The 27,019-nt window shown below is 49.7% G+C and overlaps 1 protein-coding gene across 1 annotated transcript in view; it reads right to left on the reverse strand.

Moving 5' to 3' along the window:
- Nucleotides 1-20,839, reverse strand: part of Mmp2 (matrix metallopeptidase 2) — a 28,501-nt gene extending 7,662 nt beyond the window's left edge. The window contains exons 1-10 of the mRNA XM_004847911.4: nucleotides 20,370-20,839; nucleotides 14,186-14,412; nucleotides 13,150-13,298; nucleotides 11,944-12,072; nucleotides 11,566-11,739; nucleotides 8,518-8,691; nucleotides 7,570-7,743; nucleotides 5,577-5,732; nucleotides 4,302-4,443; nucleotides 327-463 (exon numbers count right to left, since the gene is read on the reverse strand). Coding sequence (XP_004847968.1) covers nucleotides 327-463; nucleotides 4,302-4,443; nucleotides 5,577-5,732; nucleotides 7,570-7,743; nucleotides 8,518-8,691; nucleotides 11,566-11,739; nucleotides 11,944-12,072; nucleotides 13,150-13,298; nucleotides 14,186-14,412; nucleotides 20,370-20,522 — 1,615 coding nt within the window. The 5' untranslated portion in view covers nucleotides 20,523-20,839. The remainder of the gene's footprint in view (nucleotides 1-326; nucleotides 464-4,301; nucleotides 4,444-5,576; nucleotides 5,733-7,569; nucleotides 7,744-8,517; nucleotides 8,692-11,565; nucleotides 11,740-11,943; nucleotides 12,073-13,149; nucleotides 13,299-14,185; nucleotides 14,413-20,369) is intronic.
- Between the last annotated feature and the right edge of the window lie 6,180 nt (nucleotides 20,840-27,019).

Genomic DNA, 27,019 nt, shown 5'->3' on the forward strand with positions numbered 1-27,019 from the left:
CAATAGCCTGAAATGACTTTAGCACTACAAAGATGTTAGAGACATAAAAGCACTAACCTGAGATTGTTTTTCTTTGGCAAAGGAATCACTGGAAGGATTGAAAAAGAGCTCAAAGAAAAGGAAATGTCCTCTCTGTGGGATAAGCTATGTGACGCTGGGTGTCTGCATCCCAGACTTTTGGAAATGATGCTGAAAGAATGGACACAGAAAGAAGAGCACCCACAGGTGCCTGGGAACTATGGTCTGGGTGGAGGAGTGGGCCAGACTACACAAGAGTCCTGGGGTAGCGCCCACAGACCAATGGCTGACAAGACCCTTCCACACACCTGCAAAGAAGACAGCTTTCTCCTCCTGTGGGGCCTCATACACAGCATCAATCTTTTCTGGGAGTTCAGGCCAGAATGTGGCGACCAGCAGGGGCCCCGTGGGCTTGTCACGTGGTGTCACTGTCCTCCAAATGAACCTGAGCACAGGAAGGGGACACAGTCACTCTATAGCTCTAACCACATGTGTCTTCCAAATCCTGCCCAGAAACAACCCCACAATGATCCTATGATGGGAGGGAGAGTTAAGATCAAAAGAAGGTGCGAGAAGGGCTACAGGATGCAGAATGGGCAGATTCCTCCCCTGTGAGATGCTGGGGCTGAAAAGCAACCCTTTTGCTCCCCGTCCTCATCTCTCTCATTACCTCTGTCTAACTGCATTCTCTTGGCTGTAATCTTCTTAAAATCAGTACTGAGCCCCTAGAATAGCAGTTGTTTATCATATCTGTCCCATTTTATTAGAAGCCCTGAGGCAGGGGCTGATGGCACTCTAAAGCATTTTCTGAATTGAAATGGAATGAAACGATACACTTTGGCAAGGGTAAGAGCTACTGTTTATTGAGGCCTACTAAGTACTACACACTTCATGTGCCTCATAAAATTTAATCGTCATAACAGTATGATATGCAATCTTGATGGTCTACCCAGAATCTATTATTTACATTCCTATTACCCCTTCTAGCAGAAGTCCATAGGTACGATCCAAACTTCACCACCACCATTTCCACCATCAGCTTCCACTGCCTGTGACTCAATCTCCATTCTAGGAATAGGTACTCATTGGTCTAAGACTCTGGCTTTTGAAGTGTGGTCCACAAACCAGCCACAGCAGCATCTTCGGACTGGTTAGAAGTGGAAATTATTGGGTCCCACCGGAGATCTATAGAGCAAACTCACTAGGCTTGAAGCCAGTGTTGTAAGAAGCTTTTCAGATGATTCTAATGCATGCTAAAGTTTTAGAACTACCGATCTAAGCCAATCAGAGCTTAGTATTTTTTGGCAACTGTTACTGATTCAACAACTGCCATATGACTTATACTGGCATGACAATGCTGAACAACGATTTGTATCTCAAATATAGGACTGTGTGTGTGTGTGTGTGTGTGTGTGTGTGTGTGTGTGTGTGTGTAACTCCTCTGCTGGACAGGGGAAGTCCATAGCCCCAACTGCCTCTGGAAGTTGTCTTGTGACCAGGAGGCATTCTAGTCTTGGGATGCAATCAATACAAAAGGTGTCAGTGGTCAAAGACATTAAGTCATGGACCTTCTTTGTACCTGGAATTTGCACCATGTAAAAGCACATTCTCTCTACTGACTAAGCTAGCTTCAGTTTGAAGTTAGGAGGGAGAGAGCATCTCTGTCACATACAGCAAAGCATCCTAGTACAGGAAGGGATGATGATCCCTAATTGGCAAATGAAGCTCAGAGGGGTTATTGTTGGGATTCAAATCCAGATCTGACTCCAAAATCCAAATTTAGTCTTTCTGCAGTACTGGTCTTGTCTTCCTGAGGCTGTGGGGCTGAAGAGTGTCCACTTGAGACCCAAGTATAAGGCTGAATTCTCAGCTTGATGCTAAGAAGGTGATGGAACCTTTATGAGGTGGGGCATATTGGTAGATTAAGTCATGGAGTGTGTGCCCTGGAAGGAGGTGTGGGATTCAGGTCTCTCTCTTCTTCCTCTCTCTCACTTCCTCTCAGTGCCATGAAGTGAAGGCTTCCCCTACAGCCTCAGGCCAGCCAGTCATGGCCTGAAACCTCTAAAACTGTGAGCCAAAAACATTTTAAGTTGACTATCTCAGGTATTATTTTGTATAGTAACAGAAAACTGACTAACAAGTGCTTAGCATGAATTCCTACACAGGGTCAGTGTTTAATTATTGATTAATTCCATGAGTCCATTAAACATTCATCAAAGTCTTTTGGAAAATAAGTGTGATATGGCAAGTCAGAAATACCTCTAGCCTGAAGCTGGGCTCTGAGCCCTTTTGTATGCCCAGACTTCTAACATCTGCACATGTAACCATGGCTTCCTTATGGGAAGTGCTCTAGCCCAAGGGTGTTGCTCGAGAACGGGCTCCCCACTTGCATTTTACCTGCCCTTCTAAGTGATTGTAGGGCAGCAAGTGAGATCCTGGTTTGGGCATTTGAGACCTAATGATACTTGACTTCTCTTTGTATTATGAGTGTCATTGCTTTCTTGCCTTCTCCCCACTGGTTAGCAGACCTATGAAGGGCATAGCATCTGCACCCCAGCACCTGGTCCCATGCCTGGAGCTGAGGAGGCCCTTCACAAGTTTATGGGACATCTTCCACCCTCATCAGCCGCCCTGTTCCTCCCAGTATAAGCCAGGATCTTTCACATGGTTTTGCTCTGCAGTTCCCCCTGTCTTCTGCAGGCTCCAATCTGTCATCCCATCACCAGCCATCAAAATTTTGCTTCTCTTTAAAGGTTATGTTCAAAGCCTGCTTCCTGTGTGAAATCTTCCTTGAATAAGGTGTTCCCTGACAGCCATTTTGCTAATGCCTCTGCAATCACATTTCTCTCTTCTATTCTGCGTGTACTAGTGTCAGTTCTCTATGCTTTGTTACCCAAGCCACACTAGTGATGCACAGATTTTAATGTGCATTGGAATCACTGGGGAGTTTTCTAAAATACACATGCTGAAATCTTGCCCCCAGAGATTCCAGCCAAAGGGCCTATGGCAGCAGGTGGAACCCACACATTTAACACTCACACTTTAGGTGGTTCTTGGAGGGAGGCCCAAGCATTTCTCTATGAGAACTCTGATCTAGGCACTGAGCAGAGCCTCTGTCCCCAGCACACTGTCTTCTCCCCCATCCCATACTAAAGTCTAGCAAGATAATTGACACAAAAGATGCCAAACAGTTACTTGTCAATAACAACAGCTAACATGTTTGTATGTACTTACTCTGTCAGGCATTGCTCTAAGCACTAAGCTCATTTAATCCTTGTCACTTTCCTATGAAGGAAAACTAGCTGTATTTTATAGATGAAGAAACTAGGACACTAAGAGGATACTAACTTGCTAACGGTCATATAATCTGTATATAGCAGGTCTAGTGTTCCAATTCCAGAGTCCATTTTCTCAACTACTTTACTGTAGGATGGATGGAAAGATGCACCAATGGATGGGAAGATAATACCTCATGAGTAGATGGATGGATGGATGGATGGATATATGTATGTAGTGTTCATGCATGGCCAGATGGTTGGGTGAATGGACAGTGGACGGACCATTTAACAAGGTCCTTGATGCTTCTTGGTATTATTCAGGGGACTAAGCAATTAGGGTGAGTCTCAGCCCATAGTCATATCAGTGGGGATCTTTATCTAAAGCAAGGACACTATCTCTCTCTATCCTATGGTCACTTATTACCCACACCTTGAACAACGTGGCTATTTGAGGTCAAGGACATTTCAGAAGTCCTGGTAAACTGGCTTATTGTTCCCAATTTTTTCCTCCATCCTACTTTAGAATCATACATCCATGTGCACTGCCATGCGACTTTGTTGTCTGCCCTTTGGAACAGGTCTTGGGCCTGACCGTATGGTTTGCTTTAGTCAGGGGAATGTTCTCAGGTATGACGTGTGTGGAGGCTTTAAATGGCTTATGTGGTTTCATTTGTCCTCTTGCACCATGTCATCTGCCACAAGTTGTCACCAGGAAACCACAAGTTAACACCAGGAAAACGGGTGACATGCAGAGTGCACCTCACCCCAACCTCAGCCGGAAGCATAGACATCTAGCAGGCCTGCAAAGCCTGAGGGAGCAAAACAGACGGCTGTGTGATAAGCCACTGAGATCTCCAGGTTGTGTGAGACACAGCAAAAACTTCAGGCAATAGGTCATTCTGTGAAGGCCCCTGGGGGTCCTCAACAAGGGGCAGAGACACAAGAATAATATGGAAGGGAAGAGGTCAGCAAGCAGGAAGGACAAGAAGCAAACTCCTGACTCACCGGTCCTTGAAGAAGAAGATCTCACCACGGATCTGAGAGATGCCATCAAAGACAATGTCCTGTTTGCAGATCTCTGGAGTGACAGGTCCCAGTGTGGGTGTGGGGCCAGTTCCAGTATCAGTGTCAGTGTCAGGAGAGGCCCCTGGGGGGTGAGGGAGGGACATCTGACCTCAGATTCTGCTCTGGTCTAGAGGATCTCTCCACCAGCCTGGGCCTCCAGCCCCAGATGCAATAGTAGAGTGGCTTTAGTGTGTGCCCAGGAAGATAAAGATGCCTGGACTTGGAGAATGGGGAGTGAGGAGAAGCCAGAATCTTGCAGTCCTTTATATTATACAAATGCTCTTCATTACATCACCTGAATTAGTCCTCCTTGTGTCTCCAGTATGTGGGTATCACCATTATTCCCATTTCATAAGATAACAAAACTGAGGCCCAGAAGGGCTGAGTGACTTGGGCACGATTCAAACCCAAAGCTTACTTTCTTAAGACCACAAGAGTCTCGGCAGTCAGGGGCCACTCGTGTGTATAGCACCAGAAGTGGGACACTTCTGACAGGGTTAATCAATTTACTTCTCAAGATAAGCACCCACATTTGAGGAAACTGAGTCCAGAGGGGTAAAGACTTGTTCAATCCCTGGCAGCTGGCAAATGGTAAAGGCAGCACCAGAAACTGGTCCTCCAAAGCTCAGGTTCTGTCCTGAGTTCAGTGTCCCCAAGCTTCCTCACTCAAGTACAACTTCCACTCTTTTGGCCTGGTTCAAGTACCACCAGGACCATTACAAATTATTTTTTTTTTTTTAAGAAATGGACAGACTTTTTAAACTCTACCTTCACTCTAAGCACAAATAATAAACAAATCATTGGTTTGAGGGAGTAATTGTGTTTCTATTACATATCAAAATAAAATCGTATTTTGAGAACTAGAAACTTTGACTCCTGTATCAGTAAGTTCATCCCAGATGATGGAGAATTCTGCCCTGCAGTCAGCTAATTTCTGGTGAAGGATTTAGATGCTTAAACTCAAACCTCAGTTCATTTGCTTGGAAAATGAAGAGCCCCAGAAACGGGGAGCCAAGAATGGCGGAAACAGTGTTGTTTACAAAAGTCAGAGCTCTTCAAGTGTCCTCTTGGAGCACGGCTCTGACTCCTTTAAGACCGGGTCAGCATTCCCACCCCTCCCCTTGTCTCTAGCAGATGGGACCTTGCTGGTTCCCATTCCCTGGGCCTCCCTTCCAGGCTGCACACCCTCCCATAGGACCCCGAGCTAAGGTTTACCGTAGAGCTCCTGGATGCCCTTGATGTCATCATGGGAGAGGCGGAAGTGCTTGGTGTAGGTGTAAATGGGCGCCATCAGGGCCCCAGGGTCTTCCGAGTGCTCCAGCCCCATGGCGTGGCCAAACTCATGAGCTGCCACAAGGAACAGGCTGTACCCTGGGGCCGCAGGAGGGAGAGGGAGTTGAAAGAAGACAAAGAGAGAGATGAGACTAGAGATGGGGACCCAGAGAGGGAGACTTTGGGGACCTCCCCGCGGGGGCTAAAATTCCTAGAAGTGGCACAGAGGGACTTTCCTTGTCCTGAGCGATGATGTGGAATTAATGATCTATGCCTACTGCTTCTAAGTGGGGTCAGCCAAAGTCCTCCTGCCCCTCTCCAGTGCAGGCCGAATGTGTTTTGAAGGAGGAGCAAAAGAAGCATCAGCAAATCTTTTATGTTAAAGGGGATGTTTTGCTGCAAAACAAAGGTGCTTTTTGCCAACAAAGAAAAGAATTTTTTTGTTCTGTTTTTGTTAAAAGTAGTGCTTCCTGGTCTTTTATGTCTCTATAAAGTCTAGGGGCAAATCCTGCTCCTCAGACTCCTCATGCGGTAGGCAAGTAGGGAAAGACCGGCCCCATGATTTCCCCATTCCTGCCCCAGAGAGCAGTAAAACTATGTCCCACTGGGATCCAGGCCAGGCTCAGCCAGAGATAGCAGGCAAACCCTACTTCACACCTTGAGTTGAATGATGCCCTGCAAAAGATATATTTAAGTGCTAACCCTAGGTACCCCTAAGTGTGACCCTATTTGGAAATAGGGTGTTTGCAGATGTAATTAAAATGAAGTCACACTGGAGTACAGTGGGCCTTTAAATCAATGTGTCTCACATCCTTATAAGAAGAGAGACTCTTGAGTCAGGCACAGAGGCAAGAAGACTGCATGATGACAGGGCAAAGAATGGAGTAACACAGCCTTCAGAGGGTACATGGTCTTATGACACCTTGATTTTAGACTCTGAGCCTTCATTAGTATGAAAGAATCAATTCATTTTGTTTTGAGCCCCCAGTTTATGGTACTTTGTCATAGCAGCCCAAGAACATAACATTCTCCCAACGTGAGCCACAAAACCTTTCAGGCAGATGGAGAATCCCACTTGTAGGCAGAAGCCTGGCACAGAACAGGTAAAGTCAGGAAACGTCCCCACATGGCACTTGGCAGGAGATAAGAAAAACACCTTTGTCCAGCCTCTGGTACCCACCAAGTTCATCTCATTGTGAGTAAAAAAGTAATAGTAACATTACTATGGCTGACTTCACTGTGGCAGGCCCTGGACCAGCCCTCTCACCTATTGTAGGTCATCAGGGGCTTAGAGCCCAAGGTCTACAGGTCCTGCAGACTAGAGAGGGCACAGTGCCCAAGTACCTCACTCACACACTGTCCACAATAAGGTCATGGACCATCTCCTGGTCACTTTCTCACTCCAGCCTGAGTCCTGTGGGGCAGGGAGCTGTCCTGGCAGGCTGTGTCCTCAGCACAGATGAGGGGCCATCACTCACATCTTGGCAAAGAATAGAGCTAATGCAGCAGAGAGAGTCTGGAGGCTTTGATGCCTGCCCGGCTCCTTGAAGCCATCTCTGTATTGGAGTGGGAATGTCCCTGAGGAGAATCACCTCTCCAGGGCAGAGAAAGCCATGCCTGGCATGGTAGCCATGTCCCTTCTTGAAGGAGTGGTCAAGGGGGAAGAAAGGGCTGGAAACCAGGAGGGTTGGTTTCCACTGGGAAGATGGTACCAGATGGATGGGGTCCTATTTGGGCAGGGCCTCAGCAGGGAACCTGTCTGCACTAGGGCTGGGCAGGATTTCTGCTTGGGCATAGGTCTGGGGATCTTGGGTGGGTGGGTGGGTGTCTGGGGTCAATGTCTGCGCTTGAGGTGAGCGGGGCCTCTGGAAGGTCTCCAGCCCAGGTACAGGGAGAGGGTGTCCAGTGTCTCTGCCCAAATGCTGGCGGCTCATACCTTGGTCTGGGCAGAAGCCCCACTTTCGGTCATCATCGTAGTTGGCTGTGGTGGCACACCACAACTTCCCATCACTGCGCCCGGCACTCGTGCAACTCTCATGTTTGTTACCCAGGAAGGTGAAGGGGAAGACACAGGGGGCACCTTCTGAGTTCCCGCCAACAGTGGACATGGCTGTGGGGTGAGAGACATGGGTCAAAGGACAGCAAGGGTCTGAGGTTGCCACCAGGAAACAATGATATTATGCTGATGTTAACAAACCACATTTACGGAGTCCTCACTCTGTCCCAGGCCCTAGATCAAGAGCTTTACCCACATCTCACCTCCACCCCCACTAAGCCTGCACAGTGGGGGCCACAGGCTACACCCATGGAGAAACCATGGATACAGATCCCTAAGTTTGCAGAGATTAAGAAACTTGACTGAGCAGATACTTAGAGCCAAAGCTGAGGTTCAAACCCAGGCCGCCCGATTGCAGAGCTGTTACCAGCCTCCCACCTACGGGGGCAGAAGGGCCAGATGCCCAGGGGGCTGATGGTCCCAACATACACCCCTGTATTGTAACACCCACAAGCAGGGTCTTGGGGAGACCAACCTCTGAGTGTGCTACATAAAGCATGCCTGGCAGAAGGGAGAAGGAAAGGAGAGAAGGATAGAGGAAGGGAGTCCTCAGTGAAAAACAGATAAGAGAAGAAGCAGACTAGAAAAAGCAGGGAGAAGAGACAGCAAGGTCAGAGAGAGGAGAGACAAGAGGTGCAGGTCTCAGAGAGGGTGCTAAGCAGGCCTGACACTTAGGCTCAGGTGGCTGTTGGTGCCTCACATTTGTCCAGATTTCTGTGCCCACACTGTGCTAGCTGCCAAGGATTCTACTGGGCACCCCTATCCTCAGGAAAGGAAGTTAGGGGTGATCAGGTGGGTTTCTAGCAGACAGCAGGATGTGACACCCACCAGTCTCAGGGCAGAAGCCATACTTCTTGTCTCGGTCGTAGTCCTCGGTGGTGCCACACCAGCGGTAGCCATCCGTGCGGCCCTCAGTGGTGCAGCTGTTGTAGGAGGTGCCCTGGAAGCGGAACGGGAACTTGCAGGGCTGTCCGTCAGCATTGCCACCCATGGTGAACAGGGCTGGGGGAGGGAGATGGGGGTCCATGAGAGAGAGACACCTGCCTGGGCACAGAGCTGCCAGGCTGCGCACCTGCCAGTTCACACCAGTGAAGTTGTGTTGCTAAAATATTAAAACCATCATCGTTTATTGGTTCTGTGAGCTCCTGGAGAGAAGCCCTGCAGCCCTGTCCCCTCTGTTCCTTCCCCTGGGACCTCATGGACATTAGGCATGAAATGGTCAACCCTTGGCATGCAGCAGTGGTCTCCAGAACTCTGCCCTAACATCAAGGTCAACATCCACTTTGCCTGCTCAAAGTCTACACCATCAGATTGCTAACTATATCCCCCAGGGTGGCCATATCTGTAAGAATCTCTCCGTTTGATAGATGGGGAAACTGAGGCTGAGACTAGGATGGTTCCAGAATAGTTCACAGTCACATGAATGAAGTGAATGCAGGCTGTACTTGAAAACTACAAAATTCACCGATCTCACTCTCTGGATCACTCTGTCTTTGTGGATGTGCAGAGAGAAAGGACCACTGCTCTTCAACCCCAGGGAACATTCCTGGACAGCTCTGCTGTGGTCCCTACAGGAGAGAGTGGAGGAAGGGCGGAGGTAAGAAGGAGGAGGAGAAGGAGTTGTCTTCAAAATCCTTTCAATACACACAGAAGACTCCCACTCCCCGGACAAGGGCCACAACTGGAGAATCGGAGGAAGGACTGTGACTCAAGATCTGCCCTGTCTGTCCTGAGTTCTCTCCCTGCTCTCCTGTCCCCACATCCACCCCAAGGCTACAAAATGGTGTTGCTCTGGAATTGCCAACTAGCAAAACCACAAGTGCGTAATAAAGACCATCTGTGCACAGTGGCGCCAGAGGTGACCTCACCAAGTCCTGTTAACTCTGCCATGGCCGGAATGGGGCCCAGTCCCTGATCTCCCACTTCAGGATTCAGGGCCCTGTCCTCACTGCTTCACCTCTCCCAAACAAGAGCCTTTGTCCTGTGATGCCAGAAGCAATGGGACCCAGGGGAAAGGCCAAACTGAGCCCAGAGACCTTAGTGGTTTGGGAGTGAGGAAAGATGAAGGGTTAACTTCGACTGAGGTCAGCGACCCCCACCCCACCTCTGGCCTCCCATCAACTAGATTTCTACCAGCCAGGAACCCCCTGACTCCTCCTAGATCCATTCCCCAACCAGGAGGGCAAGAAGCAGACACTGACTCAGCAGTCAGGAGGGGCTGAGTAACATGAACCGCGAGACCCAAGCACGTGTGTTGTGCATACTCGCACCTGGCTGAAGACCAAGTAAATGGCTAATGTCCAATGCAGGGGAAACCCCTCCTGAGTTTATAAAATAAAGCTGTTTTGATTATCAAGGTATCCTGTTCCAATCAAAGGCACTGACTCAAGTAAGGGTTAATGCCGCCACCTGACTCCTTGATGGGAAATGCAAGACAAGAACAAGATTTTTATTTAGAAATTCCTGACTAATAGTTTAAATTCTTACTTAATGCAAAGTTTAGCTTTGGTACTGAAAGTAAACAGCAAGACAATTAGCAAGTTCTTTGCTTCTTGCCTTCTGTCACGAAGGTTGGTGCCCAGTGTTGGTCGAAATGGGGTCAGAGAGATTTCCCAAACACATGTAATTATACCCAAACAGACGGAAGGTCTTTAGGGTATAGTGAAGCATCTTTACAAGATGGAAAGAAAGAAGTATTTAGAAAAGAATTTTAGATTTTCTCCCATTTTCCTCAAAATTTAAAGAGGTTTGATCTCTAAACTCATCAAATATGATGACCTGATTTCTATGAAGCCTTACTATTTTGTTATGATTTGTGATTATGAAGTATGTCAAGAATATTTTTGGGGGGGTACCGGGGATCAAACTCAGGACCTTGCGCTTATGAGGCAGGTGGCGGCACCACTGAGCTAAATCCCCAGCCCAAGTCAAGAATATTTTAAGAAAGGGTTGAATGTATATGTCATACACTTATACATTTTAAGTCTTTTCCTCCTAGATGACTTCAAAATCTGAAAATAGAGTTTGAAACACACACACACACAAGGGCACACACACACAAAATACTGAGTCAAGCTTAATGCCCTTGTCAAGACACAAAGATGAGACACAAGCTAGACATGCTGCATAGACAGAAGGCAGAGCCCAGAAAATCAGATGGCATAGATCCCCCCACACACTCACTCATTAGCAGAGTTGGCATTAAAAGTGGTGCAGACCAATGGCTGATATTCACAGGGTAGAAGACCCCAGCCAGATGGCAGCTTGGCCTGAGTCCTGCCTCCTTAACTTACTGCTAGGCCTCCACCCTTCCCCAAGCCTCTGCTCGGGCCCTTCAGCCCTCAGCCCTGGTTGGAGTATAGAAAGTGAGCCTAGAATCACCAGACATTTTAATTATTCTATATTCATTCTCGTTTATGTTAAAAAAATAATTAGCACAGTGAGCCTATGACTTCACATACATTATGGCTAATGGTAAGACTTTTAAAAATTGAATTAATCAAAGTATTAAGTAAATCTGGTCATGCACAATGACATTTTGGTCAAAAAAAGGACCATATGACAGTGGTACCATATGATGGTGGTTCTAGAAGATTATATCATCTAGTGACAGCAAGAGCATCTTAGTTTGTGTAAGTGATTTCAGGATGTTACACTTGCCTAACTACACATTTCTAAGAATGTGTCCCCATCATTAAGCAATGCGAAGCTATCAGGGTACAGATGAGACAGATCCAGAGATGGCCCAAGCCAGGATGGTGGAACATAGAGTCATGGAGGACAGTGGCTGATCGGCCTCCAGAGGCAGGGGCAGAGCAGAGACCTCAAGAAGGCTGCAGGCCTGGGAGGAGACTGAGGGCCAGGATAGGTGCTCACCTTCATGGGGACAGAAGCCGTACTTGCCGTCCTTCTCAAAGTTGTAGGAGGTGGAGCACCACAGGAAGCCATCACTGCGGCCTGCATCTGTGCAACTGGTATACTCGCGGCCGTTGAAGAGGAAGGGGAACTTGCAGTACTCCCCGTCGGCGTTTCCATACTTCACACGGACCACTGAGGGCAACATGGAACTGGAGCTTGTGGTTTGGTCCTGGGAGCCTTTCTTTGGAGACTAGGATTCTGGCTGCCAGAAGTGTGATTTCCCTTCCCCTCCCATTGCCCCTGTCCCATCAGAGCAGATAGAAGGGATCAAGGTCACCAGAGAAGCCATGGTCCTTGATGCCAGGTGACAAGTACACATGCAGAGGGCTGTCTTACCTTGCCCTTCTCCAAGAGTCCACAGCTCATCATCATCGAAGTGAGAGTCTCCCCCAACCCCAGGACCTGGAGCAAAGGCATGAGCCAGTAGCCCATCCTTCCCATCGAACGGGTACCCATCTCCATGCTCTGAAATGTACACAAGGTGTCAGCTTCCAGCCACCTTGCTGGACCCCAAAACACATCCACACCCCATCCACCTAACTTCTGCCCCCTTCCCCAGGCCCACTGAGGTTTTTCAGCACTGGGAAAACAAGGAGTCAGTAGATACTTTTCCAACCCGATTGTGACCATCCTATGGACTACACTAGTCCCTCAAGTCCGCATGGCTCCCTTATCTGTACCATCTACCTTCATTGTCTATACTACTACCATTGCCACAATATCTACTCACATACCTATGACACCACACTGGTGTCCCCATCACTTACCCTCATTGTCTCTAATGCCTGCACCATCTACCTTCCTGTTAATACTGCCCTCTCAGCCATATCCAGCCTTAAGGTCACACTATCACTAGTATCCACTACTCTAACCCATGCCTACTACCAAAGTCCATTCACCCATTCACAGCTCTACATGGCTTCCTGTGCCTAACCCTGTACCCTCACGACTACACCATTCAGTTCTACATTACCTGTCTTCAAGTCTATGCTACTACCAGGGTTCAAACCACCAATTAACCTAGTGGCCTTGACCCTGGATCTATTCATGTCTACACTGCACCACCATGTATGAGCCACTCTCATATCTATAGCTCCTCCATGTCTACCAGCAATACTCAACAGACTTTCTGTGATGATGCAGATATTCTTTATGCTGCAAAGAGGTCACTAGCTTCATGTGGCCCCTGAGCACTTGAAATGTGGCTAGCATGACTGACACATTGAATTTTAATTTTAAAAATATCTGCTAATTTAAATTTAAATAGCCATATGTACTTAATGGCTACCATTTGGGCTGTACAGTTGGACACTTACTTCAGGATTTTACTGCCTCCAGGTTACACTGTGTCACTTCCCACGTCCTTATGTCTATGTGGCCCTTCAGTGTCTGTGCCATGTTGTGCTGCCCCCATCTAAATCACTCCATTGTCTACACCTGCTGCTGTTATCTACGTTGGACTCTACGCCTCTCTAATGTCCAAACAGCCCTTTTGTCTCTACATCCCTGCCCCAACCTGCCACCAGCCTGTCTCCTGCCTACCCCAGCGGCCAAAGTTGATCATAATGTCAGCTTCTCCATCATGGATGCGAGAAAACCGTAGTGGGGTTACGTCACTCCAGACTTGGAGGGCACGAGCAAAGGCATCATCCACTGTCTCGGGGTCCAGATCAGGTGTGTAGCCAAGGATCCTGAGGGTGGCAGAAATGCACATGAGTATGCATGAATGTGTGCAAGCCTGTGCGTACATAGCCAAGTATGTGTGCAATGTATACAAATGTGTATGTGTGTACAGAAGCGTATAAGTATGTGTATAAGCATGTGAGTGGTCCACAAGCATGTACATTCACATATGTGTGCAGGATTGTGTGCATGTGAGCATGCTTGTACAGGAACATGTATGCACTCTAAGAGAACAGCCCTTCCAAAATGCCTTGTCACCAATGGGATGACAAATCAGCCAACACTTTCAGGTCCTAACATAACAGTTTCATCTCTGAGTTCTGTCAGGTGCAAAGGTAGGCAAGGACATGAAGACTGCATTATGGGACACAGGGCAGAGCCTTCATCTTTGGAATCCAGGACCAGCCACACAGAGCATAGCTCTTAATTCAGTTAGCAAGCAATTAAAACAACTCAGTAAAACAAAAACCCAATTAGCAGTCAATCAGGCTTCCTCCGCCTGCCCCAATGACACATCTAATAATAATAATGATTATGACTAATTCTCATTCCCTGCCATGTGCCATATACTCTGGAAGCCCTTCATTTATATGTGGACTACCTAAGTTCCCCAACCCAGGCTCTGACGAAAGGTGTTTTTAGCCCAGGTTTGTAGATTGGAAGGCAATTCTCAAAACACTGAATGGCACAAAGCCCAGTGCCCCATGGTTAGTTGAGTGTGAGGCTGGAATCCAGGTCTGTCTGACTCCCTTCACCAAGAACTCTGGATGCAAATTCCCCAAGATGCCCACCCTCACTACTGATATGGGTTCCCTGAGTGGGGAGAAGGTAGATGCAAGCAGACTCTGTGTCTCTTAGCCCAATGGCCCTGCCTCCCCTAACCCTGCTTTGGCACCTGTATGTGATCTGGTTCTTGTCCCACTTGGGCTTTCGGGGGAAAAAGTTGTAGTTGGCCACATCTGGGTTGCCGCAGCGTGGCTTCCGCATGGTCTCGATGGTGTTCTGGTCAAGTTCACCTGTCTGGGGCAGCCCGAAGAACTTCTGCATCTTCTTAAGAGTGTCCTTCAGCACAAACAGGTTGCAACTATCCTTGGGGCAGCCATAGAAAGTGTTCAGGTATTGCTGGAAGGAAAGATCAGTGACAGCGAGGAGCCATGTCAAGATAACAGAACACTGACCAAAGCAGGCTGCAGCAGCCACTCTCCAGTCCAGCCCCTACTCCAGAGAGGACAGAATCGAAGAGCAGTGGTTCCCAAGCCAGCTCTGTCACAAAGCTGTAGAAAGCATAGTGACCTTATTGGTGCTGGGTGCTTACTATATGCCTGAAGTCAGTATATATGAACACATTTAATGCTCACAACAACTCTTTAATGGAAATACTGTATTATTCCCATCACACAGAGAAAGAAAATAAAGCACAGAGAAAGTAAGCAACTTGCCTAAGATCACACGGCTCACAAATAGCAGACTGGATTTGGGACCAAGCAATCTGGCTCCAGAGCCCATCCTGGAACCATAAATACTCCAGCTCTCTTCCTTTAGCTCCATCACTTCAGTGAGCTATCTGATAGCTGGTGACTTAGGGATGAGTTTTCTCCTTTTCTACTCATATAGAGATTCAATGGCTTCATGCATGGTCTCTGGCAGCAGACAGAACCTGGGTTCAGATCCTGAACCTGCCATTTTCAAAAGTAAAATGGTCCTTGCCTAAACTGAAGCCAAAATCAAACAGGTCTATGAAGAGATGTGGGGACCAAATGATTCATTTCTTTATTCAGTGAGTGCATTTTGATACCTTCCATGTGCCAATTCCTGTGCAATTGCTGGGGATAAACTGGTGAACAAGGCAGACATTTCTAGTCTCTATGATTCAAATCTCAGTGCAGGGAGGCTGATGGATCACAAACAAATGCAAAATTAAGTAAGTGATCAGTGCTGTGTTGGAATGGCAAAAGGAGCCAGGAGATCACTGAAAGCAGCTCTAACCTCACTGGGATAGTAAGGAAGAGGAAAAGGAGGTTATAACATAATACGGTGAAAGCAATGACTGACACTTACTGAGTGTTTACCAATGCCAGGTACCCTTCCAAATGTCCAAGATTACCTCTCTGACCTGACATAAGTGCCAATGTAGCCCTCAGTTTGCAAGTGAACAACCTGGAATTCTAGAGGTAAATCAGTTGTCCAAGATTAGCAGCTGTTTACTGCACTCCTAAGTTTGAAGCCAGGGAGTCAGCCTAAGTCCATGGCACCTCTTTTTATATTTATGTATTTTTATGGTACTAGGAATTGACACTAGTACCTAAGTACTGAGCAACATCCTCCGCCTTTTTTGTATTATTGTATTTATTTTGAGACAGGGTCTGACTAAGTTGCTAAGTTGCCCAAGCTGGGCTCTAACTTGCACTCCTCCTGCTCAGCCTCCCACAGGGCTGGGATTACAAGTGTGTGCCACTGTGCCGAGTTTCAGAAATTCTGAAAGAAACATGTCCCAGGTGTGAGGCACAACAACATCAGGAGACCATTTGTACTGGTAAAGGAAAATGTAGCAATCCTGGGGGCCTAGGCCAGAGGCCTGACTATGGGAAGGAGGGGGAACAGACTAAAGTCAGCCACCTAACACTTCAAGAGACTGATCAGAGTGACATGGTGGTAGAGAAGCAGAAGGATTCGTTTAGTGTGGCCACACTGGAAGGAAATAGTGGAACAATACGCTAAGCCCTTTCTCTGCAGTATCCACAAGAACTTCAGGAATATGTAGGAGAAGGACAGAAGCAGGGGAAGGCCCTGCCCTGCCAAGCGGGATGGAGAGTTACCAAGCTATAGTCAATGATTCAGGTCTGGATTTGTGGGGTCGTCCTAGCACTGGGAAAGGCATCATTGCCAAGAGGGCAATGAGATGATTGCTCCTGCCTGGGGAAGGAGGCACTCTTGGTTTTTGTCACAAAGCGTGAGCCAGCAGGGCTTCTGCTCCTGGAATTTCAGATGGACTGGGAAGGACTCCTCCAGAGAACACATAAGAGAAACAAAATAGTTAGGACAATAACTGAGTCCTCCTTCAAAATGGCAATGCAAATCCCCAAGCATGAGAAGGCAGGGCATTGTCAGAGGTGTTGGCCACCTGCCTGCCAGGCCTTCCCAAGACCCTGTCCTTTCTTGCTCACTCTCCCTTAATTTTCCTTTGGGGAATCACTTTGCCCAACTCCAGGTCTACAGGGTTCAGTGGATGTCACACACTTTCTGGATGCACAATGACTGTGTGACTCAGATTGGATGAGGAGGGAGGGTTCAGAGATGGACTTGTGGATCCATCCAAGCCAAACAAGATAACTTCGGGGACTTCCTCTGAAGCTCATGGGGTGCACCTGCACTTTTTGGCTGGAAATAAGCTGATGACTTCGAGGAGAGGTGACCTTTGAGAACAGGTCACCAAACAGAGCAGACCCAAGGAATAGAGAGAGAGGGAGGGGAAAGTGAAAGAAAAGCCATGCCCCCAGTCCAGCTCATAGCCAGAAACAATCAGAATTTAAACTGTGAGCTAATAAATGCCTTTGTTCAACTTCAGGTTTTGCTTCAGTTTCTTGGGGTTGAGTTTCTATCTCTTGCCCCCAGGAGTCTTGACTGAGGCAGCCAGGGATTTTGAGAACCAGGGTCAGGGAAACCTTTTACCTGGGGTCCCTGTCCTCCGCATTCTGACTGCCTCTTGGTCCCAGAGGCTCAGGAGTGCCAGCTCACTCAGCCCTACAGGAGTGGACAAGGCCTCCCCCAGGGCCAGGAAAAGGCAAGTGGATGTAGGTTTCCAGTCTGGAGCCCAAACCAAGGGCCAAGGATCCCAGCCTTCACAGGGGCCTCTGCTTAAAACCCTTCACCAACTCTGAATCTCAGAATAAAACCTCAGTCCCTGGCCTTCCTCAGCCTGCCCTGACCTCTCCATAGCAGTCAGGAGCAGATGGCTCTTCCTCCCAGAAGAAGATAACCTGAGGACAGCTTACTGACCAAGGGATTAATTCCAAAGAATGTGGGTGGCTGGAGCTCAGCACAAAGCATGATGCAGGAACCTGGGCCAGGTGCACGCAACTGCCACCATCCTAGGCCCAGGAGAGACATATACTGGAGCCCAAGAGGAGAGAGAACTGCACAGAGCAGGGTCCTTGCAGGAAGCAGCCAGGAAAGGGGACTTACATTCTCCCTCTTCCTCCCTCTCATCTCTTCCTGGGCTCCCCATGGGCTGAATCCACACAACCAGAGGCATAGGAGCCATCTGGTCATTCAGTCTGAGGAGAGGGCTGGCATCTTGGTTACTTTTTTCCTTGATGGGACAAAATACCCAGCACCCACAACTTAAAACTTGAGTATTCTGGCTCACAGGTTGTAGAGGTTTCAGCCCACAGTCTGCTGGTTCAAGGCAAGATGACATGGCAGAAGGGAATGGCAGAGACAGAAGTCCTTTGCAGGACTCTGCCCTTCTCCCAGCACACTTTTTCTTCCTCTTCACATGGGGCTGACTGCCCTTCTCTCCTTCTCCCCAAAAGCAGCCCTGTTGTGGCACCACAGAGGGGTGGTTGCTGGGATCTTCTTTTAAAGAAAGAACTTGCTGTTCAACAGCACAGAGTGTGGTGATCTGATGGCCCACAGCTGCAGGGCCTTGGGGTTGCCCCAGCCTGTGAACCTGCCATGCTCTTCCCAGGCTCTAGCTGAGCCCAGAAGAGTGTGGAGCCTGGCCTGGAAGCCTTGGTGCTCCTTTTGCTCCATCTCCTTGTCTATGTCTGCTCGAGGTCACACTTAGTATTCCCTTGGCCCCCAAAGCTTGTGAAGCTTCCCTTGGGTCTCAACCCAAATGCCACCTGCTCCATGAAGCCTTTTTTGACTGAGCATTTTCCCAAAGGTTTCACTCTTGTGTTGTTTTCTTTTTGGGCAGCAACAATGGTCTCCAAAGCACCTTATTACTTTCATTTCTTCCTTCTTTATTGACTCTGGCCTTAGAGAATCAATTGTGTCCCCAAAACATAGAATGGACTTATGCACATAGCAGGTGCTCAGTGAGTGTTTGCTGGCTAAATACGTGGTTGATACATGACCAATCTCTCTCTGAGTGTGGGGAGATGGAGGGGCAGGCATAGAAACCAGAGACAAGATGGTGGGCTGGTCCCCAGGGCAGAAGGAAGAGCCAGGGGAGCCCTGGGGGGTTCTGACCTGGACTGTGGAGGGGGTCACTTTGGCCAGTGAAAACTGCATTCTAGATCTTCCCTTTCCTGCATGTGGAGTCAGCTCGGGACAGACAGCATTAGATTTCCAGGAGTCCAAGAACAGTATTATCCTTGTGTAACCCACAGCAGGAGAAGTTTAGGCTCAGCCCCAGGTGGGATTTCCCAACAGGCAAGAGGAGGAATGAGGTCAAAAAGGGTCTGCAAGGTATCGTGAGTCATCTGCTTCCCCAGGAGGTGTGAGGAAGGCAGAGGTCAGGCTACGCCCTTGTTCGACCTTGTTTGAACCATTTGTGTGGACTCAAGGCTGGACTAGGAGGGACATGTGGGCTTTCACTTCCTTCCTTGCTAACCCTACCTCACTTACCTCTTCCCACCTCCTCTGATGGGATAGCTCAGTCCCTAGGTCCTGCCCTGGCCCTTGCCCACAGCTCTCCCTGCTTTGCTCCTGGCCACAATTAGTCTTTGGATCACACGTGTGCCTCAACACGCCCAGCACAGGTCCTCTTCTTAATCCCCCAGTGTCTTGCTTCTGGGTAACATGGACTATCATTGACTGTAGAAGAAGTGGGGACCCATGTAGTTTTGAGGTACTCCAAAGTTCTACTTTCATGAGTAACCAGACACATCGTTATGCCAGCCAGCTCCAAGCCCCTGAGAAATATAGATCCCCAGAACTTTAGAGAGATCCCTCCACCCATGTACCCTGAAGGGACAGAAGCCATGAATGTGGAGATGAGGGAGTAAGAGGACTAGGGTCGCATCCTGAAGGAGTTCCCAGGATGTCCTGGGGATACAGGATTCCTGTTGTGGACAGGTTGGAGAGAAGGCTGCTGGAGGAAGGAGCATCTCTTGGGCAGCTGAGTCAGCGGGGGACAGTCGTCCTGTGGTCCTTGAATGGTCCATGGCCCAGGTGTTTACAGGGTCAAGGCAAGCCTGATAGCAGCCCCCCAGCCCCGCTTATGTAACGCTGGGGCCAGGGTGCCCCATGAACCAGGTGTGCTCATTCTCAAAACAACATCTGAGCCGAAGCTCCGCGGACCTCCTTGAACTTCAGCGGCTGGGTTAGCCCCGCCCCACGCACCCGGCCTGCAGCACTGGCCCCTCCCACCGCGCGTGCGCCTGCCCTCCTGGCCAGGCGTGTCCTGCGATCTTTTGACTCCTTGGAGAGGTTTGAGGAAACTCCGAGGCTCAACCCTTGACCCTCCTGGCCAACTTGTCCGTTAAACCAGGAGGAAAAGATGCGCTGCTCTTTGCCTCTCTCTTGCTCGGATTATTTGCAAAAGCTCCCTTGGAGATGTTTATCTAAGACCCTCTCCAAATATGTGCCAAAGACTTTCAGAAATTTGTCAAGCCACAGTTTGGCCACCCTCATATGTGAAAAAGTTTATCCAAGTTATCTGCCAAAGTATCCCTTTCCCGAAGTCCCCCACTTGCGAGCGAGACCCATTAAGCTGCCCTGCCAAAGGCCTTACCAAGGCGCTTGCTAAAGGACAGTTGCCAACTCTCCAGGTGTGCCCAAATGTCCTTTACAAAGCCTGACCCCTTAGCAGGTCCTCCAGATCCAAGACAAAGTCCTCGTTATTTACAAAAAGAGCCCTCCCAGGTATTTGTAAAGCACCCCTCTTTCCTTCCTCTGCAGCTTTGCTGTGGGCAAAACTTGCCAGGCTGTTTGCCAAAGGCCTCTCCACTTAACCAAAACCACCTCCGTTTACAAAAGAGCCCCCCGTTAGTTTGCTAAAGACTCCCTAAGCTGTTTACCGAGACGCCCACCCACCCCACACAGTATGCCCTTGAAGGAGAGCCGCGGGCCGCCCTCCTTTGCCTCCGAAGTTTGTGTAAACTTGGCTCCTGGAGGCCAGCCCTGCAACTCACCACAGCCAGTTCTTTGTCCGTTTTCGGGGCGACATCACCGGGGAACTTGATGATGGGAGACGGCGCGGCGGCAGCGAGGACCCACAGGCAGCTCAGGACGCAGAGAGCCCGCAGCGCGCCGGCCAGCGTGCCCCAGGGCACTCGCGCCGGCATAGTTGCGCTCCCGGCTGAGAGACGCCCGGGGGTCGCTGGCTCGGTGCTGGCGGCTGCGGCCCCGCCCGGCTGGCGCCTGCTCCGCAGCTCAGCGCCGCGTTCCGAGGGTCCGTATGCGAGCTCGCCTCGCCTCTGCGCGGCTCAGCGGCTCATGGTCCGGTCGGTGCGTCCAAGCCCGCGCTAACAACTGTTCTCGCGGGTCTGGCAACCCCTTTGTATATTTAAAGCCCCGGATCACAGCTTCCAGCCACCGCCAGAGGAAGTCTGGATGCAGCGGAAACAAGGGAGGGCAGCCTCCAGATGTGGCCTGCTGGGCTGGGAGGGCGCGCGTGGCCAGCGCGGGGCGGGGGAGGGGGCGCACTGGGGCCCGCCCCCTCCACCCCACCCCCCACTTAAGTTTCTCTTCTTTTCTCCTGTTTTCTTTCTCTACTTCTTCCCCTCCAGCTGCTTCAGGCCTACGTGCTGTGTTCACCATCAGTGCGACCTCTCCCCCCAACCCCCAGTCCCAGCACATAGCTAAGGACTGAGTACTGAGATTTCTGGTGAGCTCTATCACGTTAGGCCACTAATATCCTGAGGTTTGAGGGTTGCCAGGGGTCAGGACACCCTGCACTCTCAGCCGTGCCGCGCGTCACCATCAGGTGGGTGGTCATGGTCAGAAGCACTGATAGTGGTCAGAGATGGAGATAGGAAGGTGAGTGAAACAGAGAAGAGAGAGGTGGAAACATAAAGTGAAGAGGCCTACTAGCTTCCCTTCCTCCTCCCTTCTTTTCTTTCCTTATTTCCTTCTGCAAATCTCTTAAGTGTCTACTTGACATCAGGCCTAGTGCTGCTGTAGATGCTAGAGGCACTATGGTGAGCACGGCACTCACAGAGTGTCCTTGTCCCTAAGGAATGTCCCCTCCCTCTCTGGGAAAAGACAAGTGATAAGCTGCATGGAGGAACCGAGCAGGCTGTGGGAGTTCTTGACCTCAAGCCCTGAAGTGTTACAGGCGGGCAAAGGAGTCTTTGGAGGAAGCGACCTCTGAACTGATCCCAGGAGAACTGAAGAGGCAGAGGTGCTGGGTGGCAGTGACGCTTCCAGCAAGATGCCCTGGAGAAGGGCGTTCCCTCTGTCTGAAAACATGGAAGAGGTGGCTGGAGGGGTCCACGAGGACCAGCCTGGTGTGGGAGCAGAAGGGACTGACTCAGCAGGGACACCCGGGAGAGCGTGGAGGTCCTGGTGAAGAGGCTGCGCGCCCCACATCTCCTCTGAGCCTTGCCTGCAGGGCTGCCCCGCTGGCTGCCAGAGCCAGCCCCAGAGGAGCCTCTGGGAGGAACCTGGCCTTTGGGAGGGAGCAGAGCTGAGCTGGCCTGTCCCAGCCAGAAGGCTTGGCTGTTTGGGGAGGGCAGGGCGAGGCTGAGGTCAGCTGGGGAGGGGGTTGCCTCTTGGCCTGGCTCCCTGTTTGGCTCGTGTCCAGGTCCTGTGGATAGCCGGAGAGCCAAGTTGGAGAGCAGAGAGTAGGGAATGAAAATGGAAAAAGTTGTCTCACTACAGCGGGGTTTGAAAACTCGTGGCCTGTGGGCTGAATCCAGCCTGAACAGCATTTTGAAATTTGGGAAACTTGACTTAAAAATCAGACTTTCTGGTTTGCTTTTAAAATTCCCCCAAATCTGGCAACACCGAGTGCCGGTTTCCATGAGGCAGCCATCAGCTGAGGCTCAGTGGTGGCTGCCCCTCTCTCACGAGACGTGGGCTTTGGTTTGCCACAGTCCTTGCTATCCTCTATTGCCTGCCGCCTGACTCACTTCTCTCAGTTTTGCTCATTTACATCACTTGCCCAGCTTGAGTTTTAACCTTTTTGAAAAATTTGTTCTAGGACATGAAGCTCCTCTGGCACACAACAGGCAGCTTTGACTTCGCCACTTTCAGACCTCAGTAGTTTTGGCATTGCAAGGGGACTGGTGTCCAACTGACGGTTCTTGGTGCCCATGGAGAGGCGGCATCAGTTACACAAGTGGCTAGGCAGGAAGGTGAGAGTACAGGGCCCAGCTGAGAGGTGGCAGTGCCCAGCAGTGCAGAGCCCAGGACTAGGACAGCATGGTGGAAACGGACCTGGTGAATGGACGAGATGCACTTCAGGGCCCTTTGCACCCCTTTGGAGCCCTCTTCCCCTGACCGGTAACCTGGGAGCCCCCTGCTGATATGGCAAAGCCACAAGATGAGGGCAGCAGGCCCTCTACTGAGATTATATGTGAAAAGAAAACTTTTACATACTAAACTTTTGAGATGCGGGTTTATATTCGCTACTGGAGCATCTTTTAGCCAATCCTAATGCAGACATAAAAAGGCGGTGTACCGGGTAGGACTGTGTCCCCCAACAAGACATATTCAAGTCCTAAGTGCATGAATGTGTTCTTCTGTATACCCACATTAAGATGAGATCACCCTGGGATGACCCTTCTCTAATCATAAGGAGACACAGGGACAATTCCATGTGGCCCTGGAGGCAGAGGCAAAGCTGCAGGGTAAGGAAAGCTGGGCACCACTGGAAGCTGGAAGAGCAAGGAGGAATTCTGCTCCTTCAAGGCACGCTGGCCCTGCAGACCTCTTGATTTGGAACTTCAAGAAAATATATTTCATTTGTTTGATGCCACCCAGCCTGTGTACTTTGCTACAGCAGCCCAGGGAAACCACCAAGGGCTGCAGTCGGAAGGAATCAGGATAGGGCATGACTTTCATTCATTCTGGGATTCTAATTGCCTTTTTGGGGTTTTTTTGGATTGCTTGATTGATTTAGTACAGTAGGCCCTCAAGTCATGACCAACCTGACATACGAACAACTTGGGTTACAACTGGAATTTTAGTTTTAACTTATGACCGAAGTCTTGAGTTATGACCTGATTGCTGACTGCTTGTGCTTCCAGATAGTCTCAGATACAGATTTAACCCTTAAAGATTTCTGGAAAGAATATTGCAACATCCTTACCTGTGGGGGGTTAATTGAGAAATCTTGGGCCCATGTGTCTCCAAGGACACTGACCTCTGCCTGTATATGGGAAAGAGACTTGGAAGGGTGTGTAGAGGAGCCTGAGCCTCAATTGATCAACTTGAGTTACAACCAGGCTTTGAGAACGAATTGAGCTTGTAAGTCAAGGGTCTAATGTACTGAGGATTGAACCCAGTGCCACTGCACTGACCTACAGTCCCAGCGCTTTAATTTTTTTTTTTTTAGAGTATCACTAAGTCACTAAGTTTCCCAGCCTGGGCTCAAACTTGCTATATCCTCTTGCTTCAGCCTCCCACAGGGCTAGGATTACAGGTGTGTGCCACTGTGTCCAGCTTCAAAAATTCTTAAAGGAACATTGTCCCAGGTGCTGGGGCACAACAACATTAGGATACAGTTTGTACTCCTGCAGGGACAGAGCAAATCCCTGGGACATAGATAGGTCAGAGGCCTGACTCAAGAGAGGAGGGGAAACAAACCAGTCAGCCGCCTATCACCTTGTTATAGGCAGGGTTTTCAAGGGAATAGATTAATACAGGACACATAATTTTTAGGATTATTTTATAATATTCACACAAAAAGTCAAATGCACAAGAGTACAAGAGATCTGTCCGTGCATTACAGACCTGAAAAATCCAGCCAAGGGCCTACAGCCCAAGGCAATGTCCTCCAGGAGTCCAGCCAGAGGCCTAGAGCCCACAGCAATGTCTCATGCGAGTCCATATTCAAGATCTGCACCACGAAGGCCCAAAGGCCAGTGGTGGAAGCTAGGAAGTCTGCACCTGCGGGGATGAAGGGTCTGTGCCACCAGGCTGAGGGATCTGCACTGGAGCCAGGAAGCCATGCTCACAGCAAAGATCAGGGCTCCCCTGATGAGAATAGCAGCCATTCCCAGCGACAGCGAGGACTTGAGCTCCTCTGACTACCAGAGCAGCCAAGCTTGCATCAGGAAAACCAGCCTCTGCAAGTTTCTCCAGGAAAATCAACAGCCCAGATCTTGACCTCCAGGTTTCTTTTTATGCCCTTGGCCTCATTCCACCTGTGGATCTTCCACACCTAGAACCACGCTGCTTCAGTTCAACTGGGCTTTCCAGGATGACCAGTAGTTAATCCACCACACACCTTACAAGTGATCAGAGAGAGGTGGTGGTGGTGAGACATGAGAGGAATTTGCTTAGTGTGGGTCACACTGGAAACAACAAGACCAGTGTGCTAAGCCCTTTCTTTGAGATAGCCATAAGAGCTTCAGGGTTATGAAGGGAAAGAACAGAAGCAGGGGAAGGCCCTGCCCTGCCAAGCGGGATGGAGAGTTACTGAACCATGGTCAATGATTCAGATTTGGATTTGCAAGGTCATCCTAGCACTGGGAAAGGCATCATTGCCAAGAGGGCAATGAGATGATTGCTCCTGCCTGGGGAAGGAGGCACTCTTGGTTTTTGTCACAAAGCGTGAGCCAGCAGGGCTTCTGCTCCTGGAATTTCAGATGGACTGGGAAGGACTCCTCCAGAGAACACATAAGAGAAACAAAATAGTTAGGACAATAACTGAGTCCTCCTTCAAAATGGCAATGCAAATCCCCAAGCATGAGAAGGCAGGGCATTGTCAGAGGTGTTGGCCACCTGCCTGCCAGGCCTTCCCAAGACCCTGTCCTTTCTTGCTCACTCTCCCTTAATTTTCCTTTGGGGAATCACTTTGCCCAACTCCAGGTCTACAGGGTTCAGTGGATGTCACACACTTTCTGGATGCACAATGACTGTGTGACTCAGATTGGATGAGGAGGGAGGGTTCAGAGATGGACTTGTGGATCCATCCAAGCCAAACAAGATAACTTCGGGGACTTCCTCTGAAGCTCATGGGGTGCACCTGCACTTTTTGGCTGGAAATAAGCTGATGACTTCGAGGAGAGGTGACCTGTTCTCAAAGGAGCAAAACAGAGCAGAAAACAGAGCAGACCCAAGGAATAGAGAGAGAGGGAGGGGAAAGTGAAAGAAAAGCCATGCCCCCAGTCCAGCTCATAGCCAGAAACAATCAGAACTTAAACTGTGAGCCAATAAATGCCTTTGTTCAACTTCAGGTTTTACTTCAGTTTCTTGGGGTTGAGTTTCTATCTCTTGCCCCCAGGAGTCTTGACTGAGGCAGCCAGGGATTTTGAGAACCAGGGTCAGGGAAACCTTTTACCTGGGGTCCCTGTCCTCCCCATTCTGACTGCCTCTTGGTCCCAGAGGCTCAGGAGTGCCAGCTCACTCAGCCCTACAGGAGTGGACAAGGCCTCCCCCAGGGCCAGGAAAAGGCAAGTGGATGTAGGTTTCCAGTCTGGAGCCCAAACCAAGGGCCAAGGATCCCAGCCTTCACAGGGGCCTCTGCTTAAAACCCTTCACCAACTCTGAATCTCAGAATAAAACCTCAGTCCCTGGCCTTCCTCAGCCTGCCCTGACCTCTCCATAGCAGTCAGGAGCCCAGGGGAAGCAGATGGCTCTTCCTCCCAGAAGAAGATAACTCGAGGACAGCTTACTGACCAAGGCCCAGGAGAGACAGATACTGGTGCCCAAAAGGAGAGAGAACTGCATAGAGCAGGGTCCTTGCAGGAAGCAGCCAGGGAAAGGGACTTACCTTCTCCCTCCTCCTTCCTCCTCCTCCCTCTCATCTCTCTCTGGGCTCCCCATGGGCTGAATCTGCACAACCAGAGGCATAGGAGCCATCTGGTCATGCAGTCTGAGGGAAAGGCAGGGGATCTTGATTACTTTCCTCATTGCTGGGTGAAAATACCCAGCATCCAGAGCTTAAATGAGGAGAGGTTTATTTTGGCTCATGGCTTGCAGAGGTTTCAACCTAGAGTCCCCCAGGCTCCAAGGCACAGTAGCATGGCAGAAGGGAATGGTAGAGGGAAAATGCTTTCATGGCCTGGCAGTAGGAGGCAGAGAGAGAGCTCCAGGGAGGAGAGAGGGAAACATATTCTTCCAGGCCCTGCCCCAGTGACCCGCCTCCTCCAGCCAGGCTCCACCTTCCAAAATCATGTTTAGCTGTAGACTCATCCACTGATGAGGGCCACACTGCTGTAATCCTGTCACTCCCAAAGCCCCATGTAGGGGCACAGGAGGCTTTTTGGGTCTCGAGATATGAACCACAAGAGCAGGGCAGGGCACAAGGTGGTGACAGAAGTGCTTTGCAGGACTCTGCCCCCTCCCAGCACACTTTTTCTTCCTTTTCACATGGGGCTGACTGCCCTTCTCTCCTTTTCCCCAAAGGCAGCCCTGTTGTGGCACCACAGAGGGGTGGTCGTGGGGATCTTCTTTTAAAGAAAGAACTTGCTGTTCAGCAGCACAGAGTGTGGTGATCTGATGGCCCACAGCTGCAGGGCCTTGGGGCTGCCCCAGCCTGTGAATCTGCCATGCTCTTTCCAGTCTCCAGCTGAGCCCAGAAGAGTGTGGAGCCTGGTCTCAAAGTCTTGGTGATCTGTCTCCTTGTCTACATCTGCTCGAGGTCACACTCAATATTTCCTTGGGTCTCAAC

Source organism: Heterocephalus glaber, unplaced genomic scaffold, assembly GCF_053883595.1.
Source record: "Heterocephalus glaber isolate CG9 unplaced genomic scaffold, H.glaber_assembly_v1.0 deba00000071, whole genome shotgun sequence".
Taxonomy (NCBI): Eukaryota; Metazoa; Chordata; class Mammalia; order Rodentia; family Bathyergidae; genus Heterocephalus; species Heterocephalus glaber.